A 10,979-nucleotide genomic window follows, 5' to 3' on the forward strand; every position below is an offset into this window, starting at 1 on the left:
GTTCTGGTTCTGATCCAGTACCTGTGTGTTCTGGTTCTGGTACCTGTGTGTTCTGGTTCTGATCCGGTACCTGTGTGTTCTGGTTCTGGTACCTGTGTGTTCTGGTTCTGATCCGGTACCTGTGTGTTCTGGTTCTGGTACCTGTGTGTTCTGGTTCTGGTTCGGTACCCGTGTGTTCTGGTTCTGGTACCTGTGTGTTCTGGAAGTAGTGTCTCCAGAGAGGACGGATCTTGTCCTGACCGCCGACGTCCCAGACTGTGAAACAGATGTTCTTGTACTCCACCGTCTCCACATTAAACCCTGGAACACAGGCCCACAACATCTGGATCACTGACCCACGACATCTGGATCACTGACCCACGACATCTGGATCACTGACCCACGACATCTGGATCACTGACCCACGACATCTGGATCACTGACCCACAACATCTGACCCAGAACATCTGTATAACTGACCCAGAACATCTGACCCAGAACATCTGTATATCTGACCAAGAACATCTGTATATCTACCCCACAACATCTGTATAACTAACCTGAAATCACCATCACCAAACACACCAGACTCCATGTAAATAATCAGGACTTTTAGCGTGTATAGAGCCAGCATATCTCCACCAGACTCCATGTAAATAATCAGGACTTTTAGCGTGTATAGAGCCAGCATATCTCCACCAGACTCCATGTAAATAATCAGGACTTTTAGCGTGTATAGAGCCAGTATATCTCCACCAGACTCCATGTAAATAATCAGGACTTTTAGCGTGTATAGAGCCAGTATATCTCCACATGTAAATGGGTGAATTAAGGGTTTATTTCAACCAAACCAGAGTGGTGATTGGTGGAACAGTGGAAAGATGAACCAAGATGGCTTTTGATAGTTTTATTTAGTTTCTGTCCACTTTGAATGAAGTGTGTTTTACGATGATAAAAGTCCTGATTATTTACATGGAGTCTGGTGTAGTTTGGTGATGGTGATTTTGGGGCTGTTTCATGTTAAACTAAAAGGATCTTACTCTTTAACTAAAAGGTCTATCTCTGTAGGGATCCATCCCATAATGTTGTCAGACACTTAGAATAATAATGTGAGTCTGTCAGCAGCAACAGCAGAACTTTTAGTGACTCTAACTGCTGCTGAACATTAGTCCTGTAGGGTTACAGTACAGCTCGGTTCTGGTTTAATACTGGACCAGTTTCACAGATTGTTGTTCCATCAGACACTCAGACACACACACATGGAGACAGAGAGTCCAGGGTGGGACAAACCCGTAGTTACCTTTTAAATTAATAAGTTAGAGAGACATGAGTGACACTCTGATCAATAACAGATGTCCTGGCTGGTTATTGATGACTCACCGATAGTTGGGATGGTGGTAACGATCTCTCCGAGCTTCAGTTTGTACAGGATCGTTGTTTTTCCAGCTGCGTCCAAACCGACTGAAACAAGACATACATCAGACTTTTAAACACTTCACTGTTACTAACTTTAGTTTAACATTTGAACGCAGAGATTAAGCGTTAAAAACAGCCGTTAAATTGACGCTGACAGACCGTCACAACCGTTATTTTAACGGCTGGCGGCTAGCTGTGTTAGCTTGTAGCTAGCTGTCTTAGCTTCTAGCCGTGTTAGCTCCTATTTATTTTAACTTCACTTGAAGTTGGAGTTTCAGTTCAACCAGGCGGGACTAAACATCGGAGAACCGGTTCATAAGTCGGTTTGGAAATTATAACATTCAGAGGAAAAAACGCCGGTCCCTGGTCGGTTAGTCTCGGAGCTGGCTAGCCTAGCCGCGGGTTGAGGCTAGGAGGGATACAGCTACGGGCGGAAGTTACGTAAATTACGCAAAATCTCACAAAATCCACTATAATATCATAATATAATTTTAGTGCTTTCACCCAGGAAACGCGTATTTGTTCCTCTGGAGTGTTTTAACCCAAACCAAATCTTTTTACTAAACGTAACTACTTGTTTCGGTGTCTAAACTGTTGCGTTGGTAACGTAACGGTAGCTGTATCCCTTTTAGCCGCGGATTGAGGCTAGAACCCACCCATCAGGATCCGCATCTGCTTCTTCCCGAAGAACTTGGAGAACAAAGACGAGATCGTCAGCCCCATTGTTGATAAAAGAAGTCCCGGTTCAGCGGCGGGGGGAGAAAGAGATCCGGAGGGTCCGGGAGAAGCTGCTCAGAGCCGCGGGAAGAGGCGGAGAAACACCGGAGTATCAGCGCAGCTCCTCCTCGGTGCCACGTACAGGCCAACGCGGAAGAAATGACGTCACTGCTTTCAATACAACTTTATTGAAACAATAACAAAAAACATGTTGCGTTTATTTTCTACTGGAAAGACGTTCAATCCTTGAAATAAAATGAATAAATATGTATGAACATATACTACAAGATTGTTTATAGGAAATATGATTATATAGCTTACCTCAAATTAAATGTTTTTAAATATAATTTTTTTTTTTATCTTTTTAAACTCTGAACATTTATTTCCTTTTTATTTGATTTTCATGTTTTGGTTTTTCTTTATTTTCTCTCATTCTGTTCAATGACATACTTATTATTATTATTTTTATTATTACAGTATATTCTGTATAATTAATTAAATAATCTGGCAGTAAAGTTTTAAAAGAGAAAAAATGCATTTAAATTCATTCTAACATTAAATATTTTGTACTCTTTTTTTCAATGCTTTTAAAAATCAAAACCAGACATTTTACATCCAAGCAGCATTAAAAATAAAATATAGGAAATAACAAACAATAAATATAAAAATGAATCAATTCTATTAAAATACTTTTATTATTGTTTTAACATTATCTTAAATACGTTTAAAAGAGAAAATAAACGTATTGAGCCATTAAATGAATATTAAACAACAAAACAAACGTGAGTCTGTATATTCCGGACTGCACTGAACATTGAACGCAGCACCAGATTCCCGCCCCCTCCGTCTCCACGTCCGGTTGAGACCAACATGGCGGCTGTTCTCTGACAGACTGAGCTCGGAGTTTATGTGTTTAATATTTACAGTTTTCTGATGAAATTAATCAACTTTTGGAGGTTTTTTGCCCAGGTTTCAGATCGTTAAACGCTACCGGCAGCTGTTCACCGGGTAAGAAGCGGGAAACACCGGAAACACCGGAGATAATAATAATAATAATAATAATAATAATAAGTTTATTTGATATAGCACCTTTCACAGACAGAATCACAAAGTGCTTCACAAGATAAAAATTTGTACAAAACATAGTGAATTATACAACAATAAAGATAAAAGAATAAAAACAGTCATTAAAAGGCAACATTTTACATGAATGAATCAAAAGCAAATTTAAACAAGTGCGTCTTCAGCTGCTTTTTAAAAGCTTCAACAGAGACTGCAGAACGTAAGGCAATAGGAAGCGCATTCCACAGGTTTGGAGCCACCGCTTCAAAGGAACGGTCACCTCTAGTCTTTAAACGGGTGCGTGGAACAACCAGTAATCCCTGGTTAGAAGACCTGAGGGGCCTATTTGTAGTGTATGAATGGAGCAGGTCCGAGATATACGCCGGAGCCTGACCATGCAAAGCTTTATAAGTCAGAACCAAAACTTTAAATTTGATCCTGTAGTTAATCGGAAGCCAATGTAATGAGTATAAAACTGGAGTAATGATAACGTCGGTGTCTGTTTATTTTACTCATTTACTCAAAGTAACGTTACTTTTCTACTTTAGTTACTTCACAAACACATCAACAGTTTAAATATTAACGTTCATAATTAGTTAATTAATTTAATGTAAAAAACATTTCTGGGTTTTTCATTTGAATCATTTTAATAATTTACATTTTTTAATTTTTTATTTATTATAATGTATTCTGAATTTATTTATGTACAATTTTGGGTTGTTTCTGTGTGTGTGTGTGTGTGTGTGTGTCTCTCTCTCTCTCTCTCTCTCTGTGTGTGTGTGTGTGTGTGTGTGTGTGTGTGTGTGTGTCTGTCTGTGTGTCTCTGTCTGTCTGTCTGTCTGTGTGTGTCTCTGTCTGTGTGTGTGTGTGTGTGTGTGTGTGTGTGTGTGTCTCTCTGTCTTGTGTGTGTGTGTGTGTGTGTGTGTGTGTCTGTCTGTGTGTGTCTCTGTCTGTCTGTCTGTCTGTGTGTGTGTGTGTGTGTGTGTCTCTGTCTGTGTGTGTGTGTGTGTGTGTGTGTCTCTCTGTCTGTGTGTGTGTGTCTCTCTGTCTGTGTGTGTGTGTGTGTGTCTCTCTGTCTGTGTGTGTGTGTGTGTGTGTGTCTCTCTGTCTGTGTGTGTGTGTCTCTCTGTCGTGTGTGTGTGTGTGTGTGTCTCTCGGTCTGTGTGTGTGTGTGTGTGTGTGTCTCTCTGTCTGTGTGTGTCTGTGTGTGTGTGTGTGTGTGTGTGTCTCTCTGTCTGTGTGTGTGTGTGTGTGTGTGTGTGTGTAAGAATCAGGAAACGATGCCCAGCTCTAGTTAAAGTTAAGATGGCCGTTGTGTTTTTGTGTCTCAGAACCAACAGACGGAGACCCGGCGTTGTCATGGAGAAGTTCGGCATGAGTTTCGGCGGTGGCAGGAAGGAGCTGCTGGACACTATCGAGTCCCAGAAGAAGCAGCTGGTTCAGTACCAGACCCGCTTCAAGGTAGGTTCAGTACCAGACCCGCTTCATGGTAGGTTCAGTACCAGACCCGCTTCAAGGTAGGTTCAGTACCAGACCCGCTTCATGGTAGGTTCAGTACCAGACCCGCTTCAAGGTAGGTTTAGAACCAGACCCGCTTCACGGTAGGTTCAGTACCAGACCCGCTTCATGATAGATTAAGAACCAGATCGCAGAACTCTAAATCGTATCGTGGCAGACGTTAAGATAACAGTAAATATTGTAGTTGCGTTCCCACCAAGTCAACGGACACGAGGTCGCTGCACGAATGAGACGATCTAAATCAGCTTCTTCTGTGCCACGAATTTGCGTGTGTTGAAATATTTGAACTCCAGCGAGAAATCTGCGAGTAGATGTCGTAAAAGTGTTTAGAAAGAAGTTTTCTTTGAGAAAAGTAACGGAGAAGTTTGACTACCTGATAACTATTATATCATATATTATAATATAATAATATATAATATAATCTTATATAATAATATAATATAATTTTATATAATATACAGATAATATAATCATATATAATAATATATAATATAATATAATTTTCCCCTCTACACTTTTCAATACGGTAGAAGGTTTTCCCTCTACACTGTTCACTACGGTAGGTTTTCCCCTCTACACTGTTCACTATGGTAGAATGTTTCCCCTCTACACTGTTCACTACGGTAGAATGTTTTCCCTCTACACTGTTCACTATGGTAGAATGTTTTCCCTCTACACTGTTCACTACGGTAGAAGGTTTTCCCCTCTACACTGTTCACTACGGTAGAAGTTTTTTCCCTCTACACTGTTCACTACGGTAGAAGGTTTTCCCTCTACACTGTTCACTACGGTAGAAGGTTTTCCCTCTACACTGTTCACTATGGTAGAATGTTTTCCCTCTACACTGTTCAATACGGTAAAATGTTTTCCCTCTACACTGTTCACTACGGTAGAATGTTTTCCCTCTACACTGTTCACTATGGTAGAATGTTTTCCCTCTACACTGTTCACTACGGTAGAAGGTTTTCCCCTCTACACTGTTCACTACGGTAGAAGTTTTTTCCCTCTACACTGTTCACTACGGTAGAAGGTTTTCCCTCTACACTGTTCACTACGGTAGAAGTTTTTTCCCTCTACACTGTTCACTATGGTAGAATGTTTTCCCTCTACACTGTTCACTACGGTAGAAGGTTTTCCCTCTACACTGTTCACTACGGTAGAAGGTTTTCCCTCTACACTGTTCACTATGGTAGAAGGTTTTTCCCAGTGTGTGTGTGTGTGTGTGTGCAGGTTAGCGCATGCGTGGTGAGGGGGGCACAATATTTTTTTTCTCACTATGGCCACGCCAAGTCCCGCCCTTCAATAGCTACTATTGGCCAGGCGTCCATGCTTACACAAGGTAACGTAACCTGATTTGTTCAGGTCCTGTCCCCTGACCAATCGGCTATCCTAACCTTGACTACTCAAGGTCAAATGTCTAACCCCAACCAATCGACAGGCTAATGGACCAGAGTCTGGTAAGACCAGAGTCTGGTAGGACCAGGCTAGTGGACCAGAGTCTGGTTGGACCAGAGTCTGGTAGGACCAGAGTCTGGTAGGACCAGGCTAGTGGACCAGAGTCTGGTAGGACCAGGCTAGTGGACCAGAGTCTGGTTGGACCAGAGTCTGGTAGGACCAGAGTCTGGTAGGACCAGGCTAGTGGACCAGAGTCTGGTAGGACCAGGCTAGTGGACCAGAGTCTGGTAGGACCAGGCTATGTAACCGTTGTAATGTAAATATCGTATCGTTGTCCAAAGAACCGATATCATAATAATAATCTAATCTACTCTAAGGATGTGGTCCAGGCCTACAAGAGTCTGCTGAAGGAGAAGGAGGCGCTGGAGGCCAGTCTGAAGGTTCTGTCGGTGAGCCAGGATCTGGACCAGAACCAGCCGGGCCCGGATTGCTCGGAGCCGCTGGAGGACGGCTGCTCGCTGCACAGCGAGGACAGCGTGGACACGGCGGCGTCTGCAGACACGGCCAGTGAGACCGCCAGAGAGACTGCCAGCGAGACCGGCAGGGGGAGCCAGAGCGAGGAAGACCTGGGAGAACCGGCTGGAAAGTCCGCCTCAACGGTACCGATACTAAACGAGTTTATCAGTTATTATAGAACTCAGATTAAAGGTCCCATGGCATGAAAATTTGACTTCATGAGGTTTTTTAACATTAATATGAGTTCCCCCCCCCAGCCTGCCTATGGCCCCCCAGTGGCTAGAAATGGTGATCCGTGTAAACAGAGCCCTGGGTATCCTGCTTTCGGCTTCAGATACAGCATTAGGGGACCACTAAGGTCTATATAAAAGAGACTTCAGATACAGTATTAGGGGACCACTAAGGTCTATATAAAAGAGACTTCAGATACAGTATTAGGGGACCACTAAGGTCTATATAAAAGAGACTTCAGATACAGTATTAGGGGACCACTAAGGTCTATATAAAAGCATCCAAAAAGCAGCATGTCATTGGACCTTTAACCATTTATTACGACGAACGCCGCTACAGGGCGCTGAATGGCGGCGCCCGTTCTAACGAGACACGTTTTCTTCCAGCAGGTGCGCCGGTTGGATGCGGACGGCGGCCCGGAGAGCGGCAGCGTGGGGGCGGAGTCTCAGCAGCAGGCCACGCCCCCTCCCAGCACCGAGACGGAGCGGCGAGCGGCGCAGCTGAAGAACCAACTGAGCACGCTCACCAGCGCCATCGCCACGGTGACGCACGAGAAGTCGAGGATGGAGGCGAGCTTCCAGGCCGACAAGCGGCAGCTGAAACAGGAAGTGGAGGAGCTGCAGGAGCGGCTGGCGGGCGCCGCGGCGCAGCGGGAGGCAGAGCTTAGCGCCTTGCAGCAGCAGCGGGAGGCGGAGCTTAGCGCCCTGCAGCAGCAGTTGGCCGAGAGCCGCGCCCGTGTCATCACGCAGCAGCACGAGAGGGAGCGCGAGACGGGCGACCACGCCACGCAGCTACGGGAGCTGCAGAGGATCCTGCAGCAGGAGAGAGACCTGCGGCAGGACGCAGAGCTCCGCCTGCAGGACGCCAACGCCGCGCTGCTCGCTAACACACAGGTAGAGCTGCTAACACACAGGTAGAGCTGCTAACACACAGGTAGAGCCTCTAACACACAGGTAGAGCCTCTAACACACAGGTAGAGCCTCTAACACACAGGTAGAGCCCCTAAAACACAGGTAGAGCCCCTAACACACAGGTAGAGCCTCTAACACACAGGTAGAGCTGCTAACACACAGGTAGAGCCGCTAACACACAGGTAGAGCCTCTAACACACAGGTAGAGCTGCTAACACACAGGTAGAGGCCTCTAACACACAGGTAGAGGCCTCTAACACACAGGTGGCGCGCTAACACACAGGTAGAGCCTCTAACACACAGGTAGAGCCTCTAACACACAGGTAGAGCTGCTAACACACAGGTAGAGCTGCTAACACACAGGTAGAGCCCCTAAAACACAGGTAGAGCCCCTAACACACAGGTAGAGCCCCTAAAACACAGGTAGAGCCGCTAACACACAGGTAGAGCGTCTAACACACAGGTAGAGCGTCTAACACACAGGTAGAGCCTCTAACACACAGGTAGAGCCTCTAACACACAGGTAGAGCTGCTAACACACAGGTAGAGCCTCTAACACACAGGTAGAGCCTCTAACACACAGGTAGAGCTGCTAACACACAGGTAGAGCCTCTAACACACAGGTAGAGCCTCTAACACACAGGTAGAGCTGCTAACACACAGGTAGAGCCCCTAAAACACAGGTAGAGCCCCTAACACACAGGTAGAGCCCCTAAAACACAGGTAGAGCCGCTAACACACAGGTAGAGCGCCTAACACACAGGTAGAGCCTCTAACACACAGGTAGAGCCTCTAACACACAGGTAGAGCTGCTAACACACAGGTAGAGCCGCTAACACACAGGTAGAGCTGCTAACACACAGGTAGAGCTGCTAACACACAGGTGGAGCCTCTAAAACACAGGTAGAGCCTCTAAAAACACAGGTAGAGCCGCTAACACACAGGTAGAGCCGCTAACACACAGGTAGAGCCCCTAAAACACAGGTAGAGCCTCTAATGCACAGGTAGAGCCGCTAACACACAGGTAGAGGCTCTAACACACAGGTAGAGGCTCTAACACACAGGTAGAGCCGCTAACACACAGGTAGAGCCCCTAACACACAGGTAAAGCCCCTAACACACAGGTAGAGCCGCTAACACACAGGTAGAGCCCCTAACACACAGGTAGAGCCCCTAAAACACAGGTAGAGCCCCTAACACACAGGTAGAGCCCCTAAAACACAGGTAGAGCCGCTAACACACAGGTAGAGCGTCTAACACACAGGTAGAGCGTCTAACACACAGGTAGAGCCTCTAACACACAGGTAGAGCTGCTAACACACAGGTAGAGCTGCTAACACACAGGTAGAGCCTCTAACACACAGGTAGAGCTGCTAACACACAGGTAGAGCTGCTAACACACAGGTAGAGCCTCTAACACACAGGGGAGAGCCTCTAAAACACAGGTGGAGCCAGCTAACACACAGGGGGGCTCTAACACACAGGTAGAGGCTCTAACACACAGGTAGAGCCGCTAACACACAGGTAGAGCCCCTAACACACAGGTAGAGCCCCTAACACACAGGTAGAGCCGCTAACACACAGGTAGAGACCCTAACACACAGGTAGAGCCCCTAACACACAGGTAGAGCCCCTAACACACAGGTAGAGACTCTAACACAGAGGTAGAGCCTCTAAAACACAGAGGTAGAGCGTCTAACACACAGGTAGAGCGTCTAACACACAAGTAGAGCCCCTAACACACAGGTAGAGCCGCTAACACACAGGTAGAGCCCCTAAAACACAGGTAGAGCCTCTAACACACAGGTAGAGCCTCTAACACACAGGTAGAGCCGCTAACACACAGGTAGAGCCCCTAACACACAGGTAGAGCCCCTAACACACAGGTAGAGACTCTAACACAGAGGTAGAGCCTCTAAAACACAGGTAGAGCCCCTAAAACACAGGTAGAGCCTCTAACACACAGGTTGAAGCTGCTAACACACAGGTAGAGCCGCTAACACACAGGTGGAGCCGCTAACACACAGGGTAGGAGCCCCTAAAACAGGTAGAGCCTCTAACACACAGGTAGAGCCGCTAACACACAGGTAGAGCCTCTAACACACAGGTAGAGCCTCTAACACACAGGTAGAGCCTCTAACACACAGGTAGAGCCTCTAACACACAGGTAGAGCCCCTAACACACAGGTAGAGCAGCTAACACACAGGTAGAGCTGCTAACACACAGGTAGAGCCTCTAACACACAGGTAGAGCCTCTAACACACAGGTAGAGCCGCTAACACACAGGTAGAGCCGCTAACACACAGGTAGAGCCTCTAACACACAGGTAGAGCCGCTAACACACAGGTAGAGCCTCTAACACACAGGTAGAGCCGCTAACACACAGGTAGAGCCTCTAAAACACAGGTAGAGCTGCTAACATGCATATACATGTATGTATATTTCGTCTTTTTGTCACTTTATTTGACATATTTGTGATTTTCACCTCAGGCGGTGGAGCGGGGGGCGGAGTCTGAGGCTCACCTTAGCCAGGTGAGGGAGGAGAGAGACGAGCTGAAGGAGAAGCTGCTCGCCACCGAGCGACATCACAGCAAACCTGATCCCCGATTGGACGAGCTGCAGCGAGAGCTGACGCAGCTGAAGAACAACTTCCAGACGCAGACCGACATGCAGACCAGGAAGGTACGAACCAGGCTAAACTAAACCAAACCAGGCTAAACTAAACCAGGATAAACTAAACCAGGATAAACCTGTGTGTGTGTGTGTGTGTGTGTGTGTGTGTGTGTGTGTGTGTGTGTGTGTGTGTGTGTGTGTGTGTGTGTGTGTGTGTGGGCGAGGCGGAGGAGCGTGCTACTGAGCGTGCTCAGTGCGCTGAGCGGCGTGCGGCAGGTCTGGAGCAGCGCGTGTCGGAGCTGTCCGAGCTGCTGGGTGGCTGCGAGAAGGCGAGGCAGCGCGAGCAGATGGCGGCGCAGAGACTCCGAGAGCGCATCATGCAGCTGGACGCCGAGAACAAGACGCTCGCCATGGCGATGACCTCTCACCTCGCCGCTGGCAGGGCGACCTCTGACCTCGGCGTGGACGAGTCCCAGCTGGACGTCGGCGTGCTGAAGGAGAAGCTGGAGAAAGTGAAGAAGCTTCTGCAGATAGCAGCAAAGAGGGACCCTGAACACAACACGCAGATCATCCAGAGGGACCCTGAACACCACAACATGCAGAACATCCAGAGGGACCCT

General features: G+C 46.9%; 2 protein-coding genes across 2 annotated transcripts in view; one reads left to right on the forward strand and one right to left on the reverse strand.

The window, feature by feature from the left end:
* Nucleotides 1-2,286, reverse strand: part of LOC120555045 (ADP-ribosylation factor 4) — a gene marked incomplete at its 3' end in the record, with an annotated part of 2,875 nt that extends 589 nt beyond the window's left edge. The window contains 3 exon segments of the mRNA XM_039793842.1: nt 191-300; nt 1,360-1,440; nt 2,052-2,286. Of these exon segments, the coding sequence (XP_039649776.1) occupies nt 191-300; nt 1,360-1,440; nt 2,052-2,118 (258 nt within the window).
* A 662-nt stretch (nt 2,287-2,948) lies between these two features.
* On the forward strand, nt 2,949-10,976 carry gcc1 (GRIP and coiled-coil domain containing 1; the record flags this gene model as incomplete). The annotated part of the gene is made up of 6 exons (XM_039793843.1): nt 2,949-3,120; nt 4,506-4,635; nt 6,465-6,746; nt 7,224-7,727; nt 10,237-10,428; nt 10,584-10,976. Coding segments are annotated over exons 2-6 (1,473 nt in total), but the record flags the coding sequence as incomplete, so codon positions are not given.
* Nucleotides 10,977-10,979: the final 3 nt, after the last annotated feature.

The sequence above is a fragment of the Perca fluviatilis genome, unplaced genomic scaffold (assembly GCF_010015445.1).
Source record: "Perca fluviatilis unplaced genomic scaffold, GENO_Pfluv_1.0 PFLUV_unplaced_scaf_126, whole genome shotgun sequence".
Lineage (NCBI taxonomy): Eukaryota > Metazoa > Chordata > Actinopteri > Perciformes > Percidae > Perca > Perca fluviatilis.